Source organism: Sparus aurata, chromosome 4 (assembly GCF_900880675.1).
Source record: "Sparus aurata chromosome 4, fSpaAur1.1, whole genome shotgun sequence".
Taxonomy (NCBI): Eukaryota; Metazoa; Chordata; class Actinopteri; order Spariformes; family Sparidae; genus Sparus; species Sparus aurata.
The window spans coordinates 26,346,995-26,368,202 of NC_044190.1; the positions used below are offsets into that span (position 1 = coordinate 26,346,995).

Below are 21,208 nucleotides of genomic sequence, written 5' to 3' on the forward strand. Positions count from 1 at the left end.
ATATGTTGTTTTATGGCTGCATGCATCCAAAAGTCTTTGTTTTTTCCACTAGCTAGGAATTATTGTCTTATAAAACAATATGTTTACAGTTAATCAAAAGGACCTCTTGCAACAAGCAATGCTCAGGACATTGTTCATGTAACAGAAAGTGAAAAAGAGGAAAGAAAGAAATCTATAGAAATCTTAAAATACTTCGATCTACAGTTGTGTTTGTGTTTGGTGTTGACAAATTTAAATATTTTAGAGAAACGCTGAATTCACAGATTTAGTTTAGTAAGTTTAAAAGAATAAACCATAGTCACTCTATTGTCCAACCTGAAAATTATGGGTCAGTGTAAGTGTCACTTCAGTCTTGAAAAAGAAGATCCTGCTCAGGGCTCTCCTCAGGTTCAAAGCAAAAATTCAATCAACCAATGTTATTTGCCACAGTCAACAGTCAAAGAAACAAGTTTTGACGACCGTAACAAGTAAAATTTATATATAGAAATATCAAACAGTATACTGTAGTGCTGAATTTCTGTTTTACATCATCAGTCAAATTCACATTACATTTATCAGCAGCTAATTTGAGGTTATCTGATATCATTCACTTTCATTGTTAGCTTCTCGCTTATCTTTGGCAGCCATGAAGAGACAAAACAATGCTGGAGGCAGAGTGGGAGGAAACATCTACGAGGTGATATATCGTCAATATCGTCCTCACATGCAGCTGGCTGGTTGAATGGAACTACGTGACAAGACTGCAGCTGGAGTGACTATGTTCCAAACGTGGAGCAATTTTAAACAAAACATTTTTCATTTATCTATTTTATTTCTTTATAAAGCCTATACGGATTTCAATCGATGTTTGGCATGCAAGACAGTAAGAAGCGATCACTGAGGCGAAACATCTGTGAGTTCATGACTTAGATGTACAATAATACCAAAAGAAATGCTTAAAAACATGTTTAAATACATGTTTTTTTTACCCTTGTTTTCTCTATATGTTTGAGGGGTTTTATGATTGTGTGCACACTGTTTTGTATTATAGGTCTAATGCCAAATCTAAATCTAAATTTAAATATAATGCTGAATTTATATTTATCATGAAAAGCTGTTTGTACTTCAGTTATAATAAGTGCTCTATAATTCAATATTTTGACCTGCATGACACCTTCATGATTGAAATGCATGACATATGCATCAGGTAGTAGGCTTGGTGAAAGCTGATCTGAAGCTCTGGTCGCATGGCAGCAAAGGAATCCTGAGAAGTGGTTCAGCAAGCAGCTGCCACCCCCACACCAGCCCCTTAACTAAACCCACCCCCCAACTGCCATCCCCGTCCGGGCCCACGGAGTAGAGGACAGATGGCAAGCCCCAAGGGACAGGTATTGTTCAGTTTGGTTATTCCTCTACCCCCACCTTCAACAGCATATTATTTGTCAGACAACAATCTCCCTGCAATGTTGGCTCAGTGCTTCTTGCGTAACTTATCTGAAGTGAGGCTGACAGGGAGCTTACCAGTGAGTGAAGGGAGTTCTCATAATTTGGAGAGGAGGGAGTCTGTCCACCGGCACGGGGCCACTGGTTGGTACCTGATGAGACAGAGAGAGATGTAGTGGAGGTCAGCGATGATTCAGTTTCCTGTGTCCTGCTCCGCTGGGTACTCAAACATAAAGGCTAACTGAAACACACAATAACACGCAGTCATAACACACTGACATCCTGATTTTCTGGTTTCTTGTTGTTCCATTTGGGATATTTTTATCTTTTACGGCTCAACTGCATCACTTCCTGATGGCTGGACTGCATCCGGACACATGAGCCAGCAGAGGGTTTGTCTAAAGCCCACTTTTACCATAAGATGTAGGCGGCGTCTGCACATTATTAATGATAAAGATGAGTGGCTGAAAAACATTATGATCACTAGCAAGTCCTCTTTCCTGGAGACTTTTAAGAGTTTAGAAACACATCAGAGTGTTAAAAAATGCAACGAACAGTGTTTTGGTGCGTTGCCTTCATCAGAGGTTTTGATGAAGGAAATATGTGAAGCATCTGGGTTCAGTCAAGTTCATACTCTCTCTACATTTGCTGGTGTTGCAGAGTACTCTTTGTCTTTTGTCAGTGAAACACTTTTCTAACTGATGAATACAGTTTATTTGATCGCATCTGGTACCATTGTTTCATTTATACTTATATGTCCAACAAAGATGCATTTACTATGACATTTTTCTTCTTTTCTTTCCAAATGAAAAATCATACAATCTAAATTTGGAGAAACTGAAGACACTCTGCAAAAGAGATTAGCATTTACCTTTGGCTGGAGGAACTTCACAGTGGATTTTTACATTTAGTCGAGCCAACAAAGTTCATCTACAGGCAACTACAGGAAAGCAAATCAAGCTGATTTGATCTGGTGTAAATTAGTGCAAAAAAAAAGGGATCCACATCTGCTCATCACATTCCCAGTTCAAGAACAACATTTTCTTCCTTTCTCTTTTTTCTGGAGCACCATTCATCCAATTAACCTGCATGCTTGCCATGTGCAACAGGAGGCGATGCGTCATACAATCAAATAACCATAATGGACTCTGAAAATAATGAACCTTTGCAGGTTATTTAAGGATAGGATATCTTTCCAGCTCAGGGCTCCCAGTGCTCTTCTGGTGTCTATTATGATGGAAAGGTGCCAAACTCAGCCTACATCCTGGTGAATGGAGTCCACACTGGATCTCACTCTGCAGTTTGAGACTTTGTTTTGGTTATCTATCATTTAGAGTGTGTCTACAAACTCATTTCGGGCACTGGTCTTCATTTCTTTTTATAGCAAGGTGATGAAAAATGCAGAGCAGGATGAGGGGAATGAGCGATGGCAGAGAGGGCTCGGGAGTGCTGACTGGGATCAAATATTATTCATAAATTTAAAGAAAAAATCAAAAGCTATGAAGCTTGCCTGTGAGTAGATTGATGACATATTTAAACTTCTAATTGTTCAGTGTTTCTACAAATCAAGGCCGATGTGGTCAAACAAAATAAACAGCTGACAGAAAAAGAGAGTAAGCACCTCATATATATTTCTGACAAAGAAAAATAAGCCCTCCCTTAAGCTCAGGAAACTGCTCATAATAAGTTTCTTTTCCATCAATTCATTCCATTGAAATGTCTCATTAAACTTCTGTGGTCTTCTATACTCGAGTTTTCATGTCTCTTTACACTCACAGCCTCGGAAAAAAAATCAGACTTTAATTAACAGACTATTAAAAGTGACTTTGGAAGAGGAAATGAAAAGGGCTCTGTTGTGCCTCAGCTTTCTCCCAGGTGAGTGAGACTGGAACTCTACACAGTCTCTGCTGGCTGGCGGCGAATGAAAAATTAGCCTGGGGCTCTGGTCCCCACGTGCACCAGGGAGGGCTAATTGAACAGACCGTTCTTGAGTAATGTTGCTGTATATCGGTGTAATCCCAGTGATGAATGGATCTTCAACAGCGAGCCAAATTTTGTGCCAATTTCAAAGTATCGCTCTTTTTCTAACCCCAGAAGCATAATAAGGGTGAATAATTAGAGAAACGACATCCATTTCCTACAATCCCAGATGTTTCGCAGTTTGTTTCTATTGCTTATATGAATCCCATTAATATGTTTTCTATCATTAAAGCTCAAAACAAGTTGATTTCTGAACATATGACTTACTCGACTATAAATTACATTGTAATTCTGCCAGGTGTGGCGTGCTGTACTGTAAATAGGTCAATAGGGGGGATCTCCCTATGTGAGGCTGTCATAACCCTCCTCATCAGCTGAGTCACAGCTACCCTCCTTCGCCCACTGGCAGATAAACGAGGCCTTTTGCAGCCTGGTCTGCATGTGTGTGTTGGGGGGAACAGCTGTCCATGGGGCAGGGCAACAGCTGAGGATGAGGGGGGCATACGTAGAGACAGCTGTCGCCACTCCATTACCACACATGACACAACTACCCACTAAAACAACACACTGGGCTTTCCCTTGCTGCCCACCCTCATTCGCTTTCCATGACTCTCCCTCGCGTCTGTCAACACGTCTGACAACATGTCTGATAACACGTCTGATAACCTATATTCTTCTTATACAGTTTTTTTTTCACTACCATAAAAAACCTAGTGTAATACAAAGAGGATTGGATGCTTTTGTTGCACAACATAAATACAATTCAGAGAGAGAGGCTTGTTTGTCCGTGCTTAAAAAATATATATATATATATAATCAAGCTAACATAAAAACACAAACAGCCAAGCACTTGTTTGGAAAAAAAAGGATTATGTAACAACAAATTTACCCCAAAAAATTGTGTCTTATTAGAAAGTAGGGAGAGTGCCATGAGCCACTATTATAAGCCATAAAAAACTTGGATAACTGTTCTACAAAAACATAAAAAGCTTTTCAAAAATGTTTTTCAAGACCCACTTAAAACATTTTCATTAGAAGAGTTTCACATCCGAAAAGCCACAGCCTTTTCCTTCACACTGTCATTCCAGGGCCTTGTCATTAAAAATGTCATCTCCGTCACTTAAAAAATATCTATCCTGAAAGGACTTGCCAGCTTGATCTTAATTTATGAACTTGAATGATGATTCTCCAAAAAATTTGAGAGCCAAACTGGTGTGTGATGTCACCAGGAGTCAATGTGGAGCAGCTCTGTCAGAAAATAAAGGCCTTGATAAAGATTTGGTTGTAGACGCTAGACCAGCAAGTTATGTTCAGTTTCAAGGAGCGGGCATATTGTTCGGGTCAGAATGAACTTGATTTAATGCACTTCATACGCTCTTGTACCGCAGATAGAAAACAGCTAGCAGCTACATCTCAAACAAAGCGTCTCTTCTCTTCGCTTTTTTGTTTGTTCTAAAGGATAATTGTTTTGGACCATTTCAAATTCTTGTCATAGCTGTTTCCAAGACTGTGCAGTCTCCAGACTAAATGGAGCTTTCCTTTAGAATGGATTAATGTAAAAATGGCATTAAGAGCCCTGGCATAGATAAAGTATGGAGAACACGTAGAGAAAGATTAGAGCTCCTTCCTGACTAAAAAGGGTATTAAATTGAGTTTTTTAAAGAAACTCTACATTTCTCTCTGCTTAGGCTTTAATTAATCCATATAATGCACTGCAAGAAAAGGTAATTTGATTAATTAAAGTCATATTCATGAAAGCCTCTTAATTAGCTTGGCTATTCCAGGTCAAGGCCTATTTTCAACACAATCTGACATGTGTCTGTCAAAGGCTCTTAATAAAGCAGTTTCAGTGATGTCCATGTTATATTCTACTTTTCTACTATTCTACTTCTATATTCTAGTTAATGTCTGGTGTAGGGGTAGAGGAAGTGCATATGAGATTAAAATCCAATGGTGGTGCTCTACCTGGTCTTCCAGACGGGGTGCCGGCAGTAGTCACCACGGTACCTGCTGAGGCAGCGCCTGCTGTGGCTGTCAGAGGTGAAGGGGAACCCACAGGTGTCGACGGGTTGGATGGAAAACTACTGCTAGTGTGGTCCGGTGAGTAAATCTGAGGAAAGGAAGAGGGAAAATAAAGAATTGTCATTAATGTATCATCAGCAGCACTAAATAAAAATAAAATTTACACCGCTGGTCGCTGTTTCTTCATATTTTCTACAGCTGTCACCATCCTCAAGCCAAACATGTATCATTAATTATAGTGGTTTTACTGCCAGGGATGTCATAAAACTGCTCAGTGGATACATATGAGCTGTTAACAAAATGAACCATGAATGAGTTTCACTTTGATGACTTGCTGTTCAGTTTATATAGCTCAGATTTACACAGAGAGACAAAAACTGTATATTTGAAGAGCACCTTGAATTCTTTGAATCAATCGAACTTTTTTTTTTTTTTTTACATTAAACACCGGTATCTTTGTACATGTAGCACAAATTAGAACAAGAGCAAATGAAACCTTCTCTATCGTTGGCTTTGTTAAAAGGGTTTGTCCAATTTAGAAAAAGAGAATGCATAAACTGAATCATTTCATCAAAATTCTACCTTTTTATATCCCTTGCTATATAAGTCTATACATTAACACAACAACATATCAACTCATCTCTCTACTTTCTCTCCATCTTTTATCAATTCTAGTTCTTGTTTATAAGAGCCCGGCCGATATATGGTTGGTCCAATAAACGGTCACATAGACAACACAGATACATCACAAATACTCTTAATTATGTTTTGTGTAGTGCGTCATAGCAAATTATCACATTTACAGAACAGAATTGATATATCCTAAAATTGACTTATCTAAATGATTGTATAAACAGGCACAAGTTTAACAGGTTAAATTAAAGTCATGGTCTGAAGATGAACCGAGGCTCCAATTAAAATACAACGAGACTGAAAAGTGAGAGTTTTCTGTTTCTTAAATAAAATGACTCATATCCTAATAAGTCACTTGTAAAACTTTACCAGGGGAAAGGTTTGTTTTGCCTGTATGAGTGACTCCAGTTATTATTCCTCTGTGGCTTCAAGAAGTGCATACGCCCAACCTGGAAACCCCGTTAAGCCAACAACAGTAAATCTCAGGGGCTGTATTTCAGCCTGCACCAGATTTTATTTTGTGAACCATACATCAGAGTCAAGTATGATTCAACTGCTGTTTATTTTTGCATGCTTCCAAACTCTCTGAAGATGACAACTAGGACAAACACCTTGGTTTTCTGCATAGGGTAACGCTTTAAGTAGCAGACAATTCACACCAGCTATACTGTGTCCATGCATCCTCTGCTGGGTTACACTGAGGTCACTGAGTTTTAGGATGACATGTCAATCACAAGGGAACGAGGAGATTACCTCTTCAGAACTTCCACAGGGATTTCATTTGTCTAAACAAATGCTGGATTAAAGCACAAACACATAGCGGGGTTTTTTTCTCTCTCTGTAATAAGAGGATATTGTGCCATAATGGAACATGTCTCAGAGAACGCAGGGTATTACTGCTGGATCCTGACTAATTAGCAGAAAAAAAACCCAGCAGATCCACAGAGAATTCTCCTCCAAGTTGAGATCAAATTGAGCTTGCCGGAAACCATTTGACTTCTGTAGGGATGATAGAACGCACTCATTATTAATAATCTCCTTATTCAATCTTGATCTCTGGGCTTTAGTTTTTCAATCAACTTGGAGTATCAGGATTCAGGATAGAGGTTTCACTGAAGAGTGTCACAGAGTGTGGAGGAGGAGGGACTGACCGCTGTCTATAAAGGGAGGAATGGATTTTATGCTTTTCTACACTGTGTCTCACTCAGATCAGCATTTTCACTCTCAGATAAACAATTCTGTCAATAACTAAGGAGGATTAATAATGTGATCACCACTGTGTTAGAAACCAACAAGACTCAAGACTCTTTTTTCCAAATGTCTCTTAGTTTCTCAAAGCAAAGGCTGTTTATAACCGTGACTTCTGACCCGACAATATATGACTTTCTATTCTTTTCACTTACTGGCTACTAATGCTGCTTTCAAAGTGAAACACGGCTCATTTTACTGGAATAAATGAAGCTCCGCCTCATCATCAGTTACGCTCCCGCAGGCGGCATGGGGCCAATAAGCACGGCCAATTTAAAAGGGCGGAGAACAAAGCTCTACAAAGGGCGGCCCGTGGAGTTGAGCCACAGCAGTTATAAACTCCCCAGTGCCCCCTGCTCCATCCACCCACCCCCACCCCAGTCCAACCGTGTCCATTTCACTGCAGCTTTGTCATGCTAATAGAATTGAGTCTGCAAATATAAAGGACTTAATTTGTTATTACCATCCCTTAACTCTCATATTTTGTCTTTTAAGCTGGAAGAATATATTCCTCCTGAACCTACAGCTGGTGCTCTAGGGTGCGAAATTATAATTTAACAAAATCTAAACACCAATATGTCTACGCAACATGTTTAACATTGTCTTAGGAGATTTTGGTTAAAATATAAGTTTCAAACTTTAAAAAATCAAAATAAGCCTTTTAAAAAAAATGTCCAATCTGGTGTTTGGAAATACTGAAATATGGAAATCCCTGGGAATTTGCAATTAGACAGTTTGAGGGCCTGTGAATGGACCACTGGCATGAAATAAGTAAATGTCCATCAGGTTCAAGGTTATGTTCACTTCACTTTGTTCAGTTTAAGGAGTTACTCCCTGGGTTTCAGCTCTTCATAGTGTATGTCTTCAACACATGATGTTTAAGGTTAAATCTTAAACCAGTTTATTGTTCCTCAAATTCCTGTTTTAAGTGACCAAAAGTGTATTCATCAATTGATGTGTAAAGAACTGTGAGACATTTTCCTCTCCATTATGAACCTCTGTGAGCTGCAACACATTCAACACTTACTATTATATATTACAGGATGTCACAGATATCCAGGATGGGTTGTAATCCACTGGCTTTAGGAGTATTTTCAATGTACAATTCTCTTTCTTGAATACTCTTAGTTTAAGCCCACAATTATCCTGGCTTAGGCCAAAAACAACTACAAACATGTCCTCTGGGCTTTTTTAATCAGCAGTCAGAATAGCACTTGCACCCACATAATAGCACCCTGCATGATTACTGAGGTCACCTTCTTTAGAGACAGAAACGAACCATTATTTTATTTTGCACAAAATCAAAAATTATTTTAGTTAGCCTTGGAGTCTCACACCAAGAGACGAGGTCAGACTTGAGAGGATATGTAGAGACTTCTGTGTCAGATCATGAGAACGTTTACATGAATATTGTGGTTATGATCAGGTTTTTCGAGTATTGTGGTTGTGTTCTGCATGTGAACGCCATATCCTACCTTAAAAAAAGCTGGAAATGCTAGCTGGATTTTCCAGAAGAAAGAGAAAGTGTGCTTGTCGAAATAATAGATGGCAACTGTTTTTAAATCCAAATCCTTACTTCACTTTCCTCAGGGCTGCATGAAAAATAAACAGGAGTCATAATTAAATGTGGGGCTCTAACTCACCGATGCTAAAGCCTTGCCCAGTGCATCCCCAGTCTGTGAGCTTCCAGTGGCGTTCCCCCGATTTGCAGCAGCTAAGAACACAGAGGGAGGCTTTGTAACAGCAAACTCAGACAAATGAAGCGTGGTCACAGTGTACAATGCAGCTGTCTGACTGCCTGACCCACTACTTTTTACAGAATGGATGTTTCGCAATGATTACATCAGAGGGCACTGAATCAGTCATTCTGAGCAGGTAACTAAACTGTTAACACATGAACGTACCCATGACCCCGTCAGCTGCGCTGGCGGATGGGGTGTGCGCTCCGGTGACAAATGGTGAAGTGCTGGTGTTGCTTCGGTGGAAGCTGGACATGGGAGGAAGACTGGCGTTGATGTCTGGAGAGACTGAGTGTGCAGGGTAATTCTGGAAGATGAAAAACAGAAATGGAAGAGAAAGTGTTAGAAAGAAGGAGCTGATTTATGCTCTGAATTCTATATTCTTCTTTGACATGTCCCAGACTGCGGTGAAGCAAAAGTAACTGTGTGGGGGGGGGGCAGCATCTGCAGGCTCCCTGTGATGCCTGGCCAGCTGAAGGCAGCCAGGCAGCCGGACAAGACCAGATCAAAAACTGACACAAAGAGGGTCAGCAAAGTCTTCACTGATAATAATCAGACAACAACTTAAGAAGACACCCACTCCATGTGCTGAGCGGGTGGAGGGCTGACAAAGAGTTCAGGTGCTGCATCTGCTTCTCAATACACGTTGTATCTCTTATATAAGTGTCAAAGAGTTACTAACAATCATTTATCAGCTATTCATAAGCTGAGGTATCAATTCTTACCAAACGGTCGTGTGAGTGCAGGTTGCTGTAGTTTCCTGACTGTGGCATGTGAGATGAAGATCCTCCGAGCATCCCCCCATAGCCGGGTTGACTGATCCCATTGGACGAGTTCCAAGGGTCAGAAGAACTGTGGGTACCGTCTACAGAAAAAAAAGAAGAATCTTATGCTTATTATCATATACAACATGCACTGAGACAGTACCAGACATCTGCTAACCTCTAACCCTATTAAAACTTGGGGTCATCTAAGGAGCACTTCTTGTTTTTTGCTCTTGGGACTGAAACATGATCCTTGTCCTGAGCATAGCTGAGATAACACAAAGCCAAAGCCAACAAAGAAGTCTGTATTTCTGTCTAGGTCTGGGAATAAATCACAATTAAATAAATACTTAACAACATCACTAATACAAAAGAAAACTGTCTTGGAAGATCAAAATATTAGTATTGAAAGTAGTATGGTACAATATTCCTGCCTTTTTTTGTCATCATGTTAACTGCCAGAAATGCCAAAATGATGATTATTCAAAATACGCACATTACTGAAGTTTATCTCGTCGATAATTCACAGATAACAACTCTAGAATATCAAAATGTGATATTAAAGCCTGTCATGTAAGAATAACTAATTATATAGGATTTTATCTATACAGAACCGTAAAAAAAAAAAATGAAGCACAGGATACAGAAACAGCAAAATATAAAGCATACAGATATTCAGTAAAACAAACGGTAAAAAAAACGATTTTGGAGAAGCTGTTCAAGATGGAGAGAGCTTTAATGGCAAAGCGCAGCCATACTTGAATTTGCGGATGGATCAGGGTATAAATAAGAGACCTTGGTTGGAAGAGGGCATTACGAATAAAGACAATGTTAAGTTGTAGTGCAGTGTAAAAATGTGAACTTGCTTCTGAACTTACCAAAGAAAGTGCTTGCAAACATACTGCTGGAGGGTTTAGGAGAAGAGTAAGACGGTGAATCTCTGTTGAAGTCTTCTGAGTTGGGAGATGGCGCATACACCTGCAGCGAGAACATAAATGTCAGTAAGGGACGAGGCATTGTGGTGTCTATCCAGCTGATGATGAAACCGATGAAAACTGTCAGCAAATAAACACTTTCAACATGAAGGCAAAGTACAATCATGCTTAAGAATTTATGCATACAAAAGTATGTGAGCTCACGCACACACAAGTAAAAACACATGTCTGGTAGATATGGCCCTAAAACCACAAATGCACACACACTTTAATGACTAGCAAGCAATCAAGCTCATGAGGAGAGGAGTGGATTATCAGAGGTATTTGCATTTCAGATCAACTCAACCTCTAATGGAAGTATAATGATACCCGCTTACATGCATAGACTAAATGCCTGGCAAATTACAGCATTCCCAAAGAGGCAGAAATCAAATAAGTGGTACAAAAACAGCTTGCTTTGCGTCTTTAGATTTGTACCTGCAAGCTGGTGGTGGTGGCAGTGAAAGGAGAGGTACAATGGGCATGCTGTTGTACAGCTGTGTGTGTGCCAAGCTAGGGCGGGAGGATCAAAGAGACTAGAGGCCAAAAACCAGTGATGTGGTCTCTGACTTCATCCACTCCAGATGGAAGGAGGGAGGAAGATGAGGGAGGGAAGAAGGGAAAGAAGGTTTGAGCAAATTCTCCCTCCCACGGACGGGGCTGGATGACCCCACCAATCGTGTAACACTAATCAGAGCCAGACCCGCCAGCTAGATTCCACCTGTGTGTGCCACACTCTGTCAGAAAAATCCCACTCTTAACAGCCACACATCACATGAAGATTGGATTCTAATGTCAGCTGATGAAGGTTGTTTTGAAATTGTTTTATGACACAGCGCTGGTGGGAAATATTCCACGCAACCACAGTATGTAAATTAAATCACCCACTCGCACACACACAGGAGACACATGAACATAGTATCGACACAGCGAGACTCAGGGCTCCTTTGCTGAGTGAGCTGGACTCCAGCGTGTTGTTGTCTGGGTGTGTAATTAAAGTGCTCTCGGAGGGGTGGGGCTCTCATGGGTCCTCTGGCTTACACATGTGACCGGGGTTTGATAGTAGTTCCATGGAGATCTCAGGTTAGCCCTGGCCTTTTGTCTTTTGCCCACGGTCAATGGGCAGCATATGGCAGCGGATAATGCTAATTGTCCTTTCTACCCTGGGCTAACCAGTCAAAGCATTAATAAACCATCCCAAACACTGGGTGCCTCATTCCGCCAGCCTATGGAAGAGAGGGCCCGCCTGGGTTTCCTTTTACAAGGCTATTAATTAAAAGCCGTCACTCACACGGATCAGCACACCAACACAGACCTACACCAGTTGTTTGAGCATCAGTGGGGAACCTCTTATCAAAAAAAATAATTTCTGTCTGTACCTTATATTTCACCAGTGTTCACATGAACTAAGGCTTACTAGCATAAACATATCAATAAAATCAACTGTAAAAGTCAGTGGAAAAGTTTATTTTACTTAGCTTTTATTTACCGCCTTTATTTATGCTCCACTATGTATGTCTTTACCCCTCAGCTATGACTTGGCAGCTATGTATATAATGAACTATAATTTACAGCAAGGCATACAATGAGGTAATAATTCTGCCTTCTGATAAGTGAATAATACCCAGTGTGGACTTATGATTGAAGAGAGTGATGTAGAAACAATTGGAGGTGTTGTAGAATAACACCCTGCCTCAGATAGAAGACACTGTATTTGAGTTATAGGTTATAGGTTGTAAGAAGTATGTAAGAAGTGGATATATCATGCACACCTCGCCTCCAAGCCTGTGGCACCTGCCTTTGAACTTCATGCCACACCGCTTATAATATCAAATATTAAAACAGTGGCTGTCAACTTACACTAAGAATGTAATATAATAACAGGCATGGAGGGGAAAAATAAATGGAACTAAGAAAAAAAGAATCTGGCTAATAGCCAAGAAGCTCAAAGAAAAGAGCTCAAACACCCTCTTAACGGCATGTCCTGTGTGTCATCACTTGGAATCAAACCACAAAACCTCCGGGGCATTTTGTTTCAAGTCCAAATCTTACACACTTAACAAGGCTTGGTGTGCACGACAGACAAAATGCCTCCTCAAACTACAGCTCAGCTCAGCCTGCTTGGAGGGGCGTTGTTAAACATTTGTGCGTGATACCTGCCAATGCTTTCCGGAAAATAAAGTGCTCAGTATTTTCATGCATAAAACTGTGACAATAAAACTGTCACAAAAGTGTAACTTTCACTGGCACGACGCTCTGATGGATGAAGTTAGGTGTGACATCACGGATGTTTTAAGCACAATGCAGACAGTGCCAGTGCTGCGAGCTTGACAGGAAAATTTCACACTTATTCGGTTGAGTTTGAAAAACATTTCTCTCATTAAAAAAAGTATGCTGTGCTAAAAGGCTAACATTGCCTGACAGAGTGTTCTCAATTAGGTCGATCAAAAAGTTAATAAGCCTGTTCAGTGTATCAACAAGGAACAAGTAAATGCTCTTTCACTTAGACAGAACCAAAAAGTGTAAAATAAACATGTCTTCAATCATATCAGCCTAAATCTGCCATCAATCCAATCTGACACCTTGTAATATTTGACTGAGAAATTGAAAATGCATAAATATGCACCTGGATGCACAACTTAATTCTGTCTTAAAAACAGAAACATATAATTGAAGATCCAGATCTTCAGCGAAGCAGGAACATTATTATCGAAGTGCACATTCTGACAGCAGAGCAGCCTACTGGGAGTCAGGTCCTCTAAAAATAGAGCAACCCCACTGCAGAATAAAACCTTCCACTCATTAATACCATAAAAATTTGGTTTTGGCATCAGTGCGACCTCATTAACTCTTCACAACATGTGCGATGTATACATACAGTATGTGCTAGGTTGACACACAAACACACCACACCACCGTACTACCCCCACTCCGACTTACACATGCACCGAAGCATGCATGCTTCATTGCATGTGCAACACATGTGTAAGGATTAGCTTTCTTGCTAAGAGTGCTAACCTCTGTGAAGCACGGTAGAACCTGTTGCACAACAAAACAACAACAGGCACCTTGAAGAGAACATGTTTTTGCCATTTCAGATCTATTTTTATGACATTCCACTTGTAGAGTGGAAGCTTTCAGGAAAGCAAAACAAGGGGAAAAAAGGTCTAATAATCATTTGAGGGCTTTCACTGCGATTTTTTTTTTTCACTAATGGGCAACGGAAGAAAGATCAGTGAGTTGCTCCATCTGTATTGGTTCCATGCCACCAGCTCACAAGCCAATGGCCCACTGTGAATTCTCCCAGTGCTCCAGATGGTGAGCCTTCTATGCAACTCTGCATTATAACAAATTAATGTGGATCAAGTTGATGCAAAGAATGAGCAGTCTTTCTTTTTTCTTTTGAGAAAAAAAAAAAGTTGGTAGTGGTTATTCTGCAAGGGCTTTTGATCATAATGTTTGCTCCGCTCTGTCCACATGCTATCAATTTTCTCCCCATCGCCAACTGTAACACAAGCCTGTTAATACTTAATATGAAAAAGATCAAAGTAATTTTTGCAGCAGCAGCAGCAGCATTTTCCAAGAGGAAATGCTGTGAGGGAAGTTAATACACGAGTTTGAGTGAGATGACCTTTTCAATGCAATATCATAAAAAGGCTAACCTCTTTATTTTTTACTTCACGTGCCCTTTATGTAATAGCAAACACAGCACGGGCAATGACAGGTGGAAATCTGCCTGTGTAATTTGCTTATGACAGGATCATTACTTAAGGATTACTGACATGCACTACAGAGCTCATTCAGCCATTGTCAAAACTGCGTCCTTGAGCAGATTCATAAGCCCCCTGGATTGTTTTTTACGATAACGTAACATTCACCATAAAAACAGGATTTATTTCAAAGGACCACGCTCTAAAAACTTTCTGCAACGCAAGCACGACAACTCATCTTTTACATCAATAACTGTAAAAACTCAACTCCATCAAGTCCAGCCCTCATTCACACGCACACACACACACACACACACACACACACACACACACACACACACACACACACTATGATTTGTGTATTTATAAGAACACGCACAGAAAAACGTTTTCAGAGTTACAAAAATCAAAGAGGTCATTACAGAGAAGTTCAGAAATCACATTAGGCTCCCTGTGGTGTCAAGAATGCCAACGTGATTAAAAACAGATGGAAATACAGCAACACTGGTGCTTGGAGCTCAATCTGCAAACAGGAAAGTCTAACCTCAACAGGCAGCCTTTCTCCCTTAATCATTCCCAGACTCCCACTTGTTATTATTTCAACCCAGTCTCGGAGCTGAAGCAACCAGCCAGTAAAAATAAATTCAAGGCTGCAAAAAAGTTATTTTTTCCTTACCACACAGTTTCATTCTGCGTGTGAGAAAAAGTTTTTAAAATGGCACAACTTTTTTTCACACATCGCCAAGAACACTTTGTTTGTTTTTGCACAGCTGGGGTGTAAAGCATCATAAAAAGTGTTGTGACATAAGTTTAAAACACTTGAATTATGTTATTATATTGTACTGTCATACAGCTTGAACTGATGTAATGGAAAATGAGAGAGGAGCTGCAGTCACATGCGTTCACACACACCCACATAATCTTGAAATTATTAAAGTATAAAAAATGATGGACACAAGGACATACAAATGGACAGCAGACTGAGACCGCCAGCCACACACATTTCTCACAGCTCTTCTCTGTCTAACACACACACACATTCCCAAAGAGTCTACTCACCGATTTCCCGTTGTAGTAATACATTAAAGAGTTACTGCCCATACCAGGGACAGGGTAAGCGCAATACATTATAGCTCTAACAGTTTAAGAGATAAAGGTAGACTATAGGAGCACACTAGCCTTCTCTCTACACATACATCCAAACCGCTCAAAAGGGACTAATAATTCTTCCAGTACTGGCCTCCACACACGACCCACTCAGAGGAAACTTATGCAAAGCAGGATCGTACCATTCCACACTGTGGGAAGGGGTGGCTGTCAGATGGGAGTGGCTCATGTGATACATCCCTCTCTTAAGCCTCTAAGTGCTGAGGCAAAGAGGAAAAGGGCGAGGGGGAAGGGAGGCGACGGGGAGGTGGGTATAAAAAAGATAAAGGGAAGTGGGAGGGACGGAAAACAAATGTGTGAGCGGATTTAGAAAGAGAGAGAGAAAAAAAATATTTAATTCCAGGCATAAAAAAAGCTGATTTTCTGCAAGAGAACCCCGACAAACTGGAACTAAAATCATTTCATTCCGAGCAGGATTTCATTAATATGTGTAATTAAAAAGCAAGCATAAATAAGTGAGCCTGCTCTCTTCCACACATTTTAATCCCAAGTGTCTAATCTTTTTGTTTTTGTGATGATTAAATGAGTCTACAGGCAGTGCGGTAAAAATATGGCTTTTGTGAGAACACAACCATCTGGCAACACATTTTACCTGTTCCCACACATGGCTCACACACCAATTAGGAGTCATTAGTGAGAGAAAGTGAAGGCTCAAAACATAATAACAAAAAAAATGCATGAATCCAAATCTAGATAATGAGGTGTGTGTGTGTGTGTGTGGGGGGGGGGGGGATTTATGAAATGTGAACTATGAGAGTTTCTGTGCTGGCAGAGTGAGACATTCAGCTGAGAAGTGGCTGTAAACACAAGAGTTGTAAAGCATGCAACAGCTGCAAAGGGGGCAGGCTTGTGACGTCGGAACATGAAAATAATGCTCCATTTCCTAAACCCTGGGGGCCTCAGACGGGAGGGTGGAGGGGGGCACATGGGGGCAAAACACCGACAGCCATTTTACCATGGTTTGCTGTCACCGCGAGCCACATAGCTCCCCATTACCTTTATCATGTGGGAGGAGGGGAGAGCAAAGGAGAGGAGAAGAAAGGAGAGGTAGAAGAGGATAGATACCATATTCCAGTGAGAGCCTGGCCTGAGCAGTCTGACTGAAGCCTTTCATGTCTACCACTCGAAGCTTCCTGGACTAAACACAGGCCTGCAGACTCATTGAGAACATTATTGTTATAGAAAAAGATGAAAGCTTCCACTTCCCTAAGAAAACTAGGCCTTTATTATGCTTTTCCTTTTAGTACTGTTATTATTTATCCCCCTTTCTTCTCTAGGACTCTTTTAAAGTCGTCCAAAACACTGGCTCTACATGCGGTTAGCGCTTTCTATCTGGCGCCGTTTCAAGTCGATGCTTTAAGGAAAATGGTAATGATAGAAGTGTTTGAAGGGGTCTAAAACAAGTCCAGACACACAGCACGCTGTTGAGAGGAAAACACATTAAAGCAGGGGAGAAATGGGCATTCATTTGGGAAATCGTGCACACGTATCACTCCAGCGATGGCTGAGTCAGAGCGCTGTCTGCCAGCCCGTTCCTTTATATACACTCTGCAGGAGACACAGTTGGAATGCCTATGCATTTCAAGTATAGTGGAGAGGTTTAATTAATTTAACTTAATGATTCACTGATTATAACACAGGTCACAGACTTGATGTCGTGCTTAGGATTTCAAACAGTGAGAGATGAAGGGGGGCGTAAGGCAAGAGACAGGTGCATGTCGGTGTAGTAAAAAACAAAACAGAAAGTAAGTTATCATAGTTAGGCCCACTGGACGGCAGTTGGAGCAGGAGAAGTGGCTGTGACACACAGCTCATGGAGGCAGTTAAGGTACTTTAAAACCTTAAGTGACCAATTACCACTCATCATACTCATTCCCAGAGTCATAACTCATTCAAATCTGAACACCCGGACATGATTCACACATTTTTTTGATTTGGTGCTGTGATTGATATCATTATCACAAATAAATATTCATGAATCCTGGGCTTAGAATTCAGTGGAAAAAAAGACAGCCCATATGTATGTATGTGCACTGCAAACAGGAAATGCTAAAAGCTAATACTGCATCTTTTTAATGCAGGTGAATAACAAATACAGGCTGAAACTATTACTGTTGTTGTTCCCTAGTTATGGTGTATGTTGAATAAAGGACAGAAAATATTTTTGAACATTATGATGTCACAGTGAAGTTGAACTAATATCGGATATAAAATGTCATCACTTCATCATTTTATCATATTAGACATCTGTATAAAATTGTATCATAATTATTAAATGAGAAATGGCCAAAAATGTGTTAAGTGAGGTCACAAAGACCTTGACCTTGACCACTGAAATTTAATCAGTTTCAACTTTGAGTCCAAGTGGGCATTTGTGTCAAATTTGAAGAAATTGCCTCAAGGTGATCCTGAGATATCAGACAAACAGAAACCATAATGCCTTCGGCCAGGGCTACCACTGGTGGAGAGTTTTAACAGCAGGGCTGAAGTTGTGGCCCACAGTTCTGTCTGAATCCACACAAACATTAGACTAACTGTAGTTCCACAACTTCTATCTATCTATCTATCTATCTATCTATCTATCTATCTATCTATCTATCTATCTATCTATCTATCTATCTATCTATCTATCTATCTATCTAAAGTGCGCCTGGAGGATGATGATTAGCGTTTAAAAACCAACTCCACCCAACTGTTCACACTACCCTCTCTACAGACACTGGAGTCATCGCAAGGTGCTTTTCTTGGGATTTGTTTGGGTGTTGAAACACAGCGCAAATCCACACAGGCTGAGGTCACCCCCATCTCACCCCCATGGATTTAGCAATGATGTCATCAGGCAGGAAGATTGTTTCCTGTAAGAAGCTCTGGTTCTAATTAGAGAGGGCTGACTTGGAGAGTGAGGGGTACACGGGGGATTCAGACCCCCACCCACCCAAAAATCCTGGCTGTCTCATGAATGGACTGATTTTAAGATTCATTCAGACTTTTTAAGACCTTCTTAAAGCACCACATAGAATGCAATTCAATACTGGTTTTGCCTGTTTGTCTGTTTCCACTTTAAATAAACCTCTAATTCCATTCTAATACTAGTCTGATAACCATAGACCATTGAAATCAGTTATTGCACTTTAAACCTACAGAGTATTCTATTGTTAAAGTTTGTTTTCAATTCCAATTTTGTAAAAGAAAAAAAAGAAAAATCGAAAATTGTAACATCGTGTACATCATCCATTGAGCCCAGTATCATGTATTGAACCCAACTGTTAAGTGCTGTTAATCTCATACATTACTGTCAGCCTGAATGACTGTGAGTCTATCCAGAAAAGATGAATTCCTCATTACAAAGCACTTACCTAAACTAATGTTCAAATGTCCCTAACAAGATATTTTACAACTTAAATCAATCAAAGTTAAGAACAAATAGCCAAGTACCAACAAATGTGCATGAGTTATGATTGGTGAATGGAACAAACTGGCCTTGTTTTTACCCCCAAAAGCATTTTTCAGCCTTTGCTTCAGACAGTAGAGATGAGAGGAAACAGGTGACAGAGATGCTACAAAGCTCCCAAACCAGACTCAAACCAGGGACATGGCAGTTCATGGTTGTCATCTTAACTACTGAGGTACAGGTTTGGTGTCTTTGGTTTGCAAGAGAGTCAGCAAATCTTTGGGGTAACACCGTTGAGCCCCAATGCATTACAACAGGCCAACAGTACAGCACACGTTACACGAACTTTGTCATTAGGAAAAAGAACTGTAGTCAAATCTTCAATCACAAAACCTCATTCCTGTGTCACATGCTGTCTCCGAGCAGAAATAAAGATGTCAAGATGAGATTCGCTTTCAATTTCTGTGTACATATAGATGATGATCTTCAGCAGCTACACCTGCAGCTCTCAGAACAGAATGTGCTGCTACCTACAGCTGTCACTTTTATAAAGGTCTCGATTAAAGACATTTCCTCATATAAGAAGCCAGAAGAGAATGCTGCGTGAAGAGACATCATGAACTTAGTTAAATCTGAAATGTAAATAAACTTGACTGGCTGCCATCTACAGCTGTTGCACACCATTATCTTTGTTAACATTCCACAGCTCTCATTAAATAGACCCAGGCCATTAGTTTATCCAACCACAGAGTAAACATATCAAGCAGAAAGAAAGAATATTCTGGGTTGTAGAGCCTATGTTTGAAATCATATGGGAAGATTAATAACAGTCTTAAAACAGAATGTAAGAAACCGATTACCATGCTCTGTATTTGCACTAAATGGTTTGATTATCAAAACTGTATTCTTTAGATGTCATGTTAAACAACAAACACAGTTTGTGTCATGTGATTCTTTATTTAAACTGTGGTTTTCGTGACTAAAATACAAGTTAATTGGCAAACTGGTCTATAAAACCGGTGGACTCATTTTGGAACAAGATTTCAATGTTGTGGACAAAAATGTCATATAAATGAAATTACAGTCCAGACAGTGGAAATCATTAGGGTGCAATGTTTAACCATTCCTGCCCATTGTAATTCTGCTTTGTTCTATGTGTTGCATCCGTTTATGTTTTCAATCATGCTTACAATTCTAAAAGAAGGCTATACACAGATCGATAACTGAGCACAGCTGCCATCGAACAACAGCTATTTTAATTGGTTCTTAAAGACCGACAGCAGTAAATGTATTTAGCAAAGCTGCTAAATATATCCATTTTCTACAAGCAGAAAAAAAACGGACGCACCACATTTGTTGGACATCTGTCTTAAGCAACTTGCTGGAAAAACTAAAAACCCTGAAACCTGAAAGCATTATTTTTCCTGACAAACACTTCACTTTGTTTACATTCTCATCATCAAACAAACAGATTTGTACTGTTTCACGTTGCAGAATTAATGAGACAATGACATTCAGAAGTCACGAGAGAGATGTGAAGGAGTGAAGGAGTCAGATGAAAAAGAGAGATGAAGATTTAGTGGTGGGAAAGTGTGGATGTATTTCTTTGTTAACTTAGTTTCAGATGATTTGAAATAGATGATTCAGAAACTAGAAATGAGACAACTGAAACCAGGTTGACTCAAGAAAAGAATAGCAAAATATCACCTTATTTAAATGAATATGATTCAGTCATGTACTCTACTTTTCGAGCAGATTTTTAGTGTATGCCAGTTAGAAAGCATGACAACAAGCTGATTCATTTTTATCACAACTCACAATAAACTATAAGAGCAGTGGAACAACAATATCAATGTGCACGTACAGCTAAGAGCCTCAGCGACAACATAAGCATCACATGGTTCTGTGATGTACTTTCCAGGTCACAGCAGCCTGGTTTAGATGGTCTCCAAATAACAAACACTACCTTAGTGATTGTTGACAGGCTGCCTTCTTGAGCCTGCCAGCAATCTAAAAATCAAGGTTTGCATTAATGCTGTAAACTCACGCAAGCCCTACATGAATAATTTACCACAGGCCAGAATGTGAGTAATGACTTTAATGTGTGCATTATTTTTGTTCTCTTTTGTCCTTTTAACTCCTTGTTCTCCTCACAGAT

At 40.0% G+C, this 21,208-nt stretch overlaps 1 protein-coding gene across 11 annotated transcripts in view; it reads right to left on the reverse strand.

The window, feature by feature from the left end:
• Positions 1–21,208, reverse strand: part of tcf12 (transcription factor 12) — an 82,821-nt gene that overhangs the window by 10,054 nt on the left and 51,559 nt on the right. For 9 of the 11 annotated variants that reach the window (XM_030413479.1, XM_030413474.1, XM_030413472.1 and 6 more), the window contains exons 9-14: positions 10,687–10,786; positions 9,770–9,909; positions 9,210–9,351; positions 8,949–9,019; positions 5,368–5,512; positions 1,501–1,574 (exon numbers count right to left, since the gene is read on the reverse strand). In XM_030413479.1, the coding sequence (XP_030269339.1) occupies positions 1,501–1,574; positions 5,368–5,512; positions 8,949–9,019; positions 9,210–9,351; positions 9,770–9,909; positions 10,687–10,786 (672 nt within the window). Of the gene's footprint in view, positions 1–1,500; positions 1,575–5,367; positions 5,513–8,948; positions 9,020–9,209; positions 9,352–9,769; positions 9,910–10,686; positions 10,787–15,551; positions 15,832–21,208 lie in introns of those variants that run through there. The other 2 variants (XM_030413480.1, XM_030413481.1) reach the window with 2 other exon arrangements.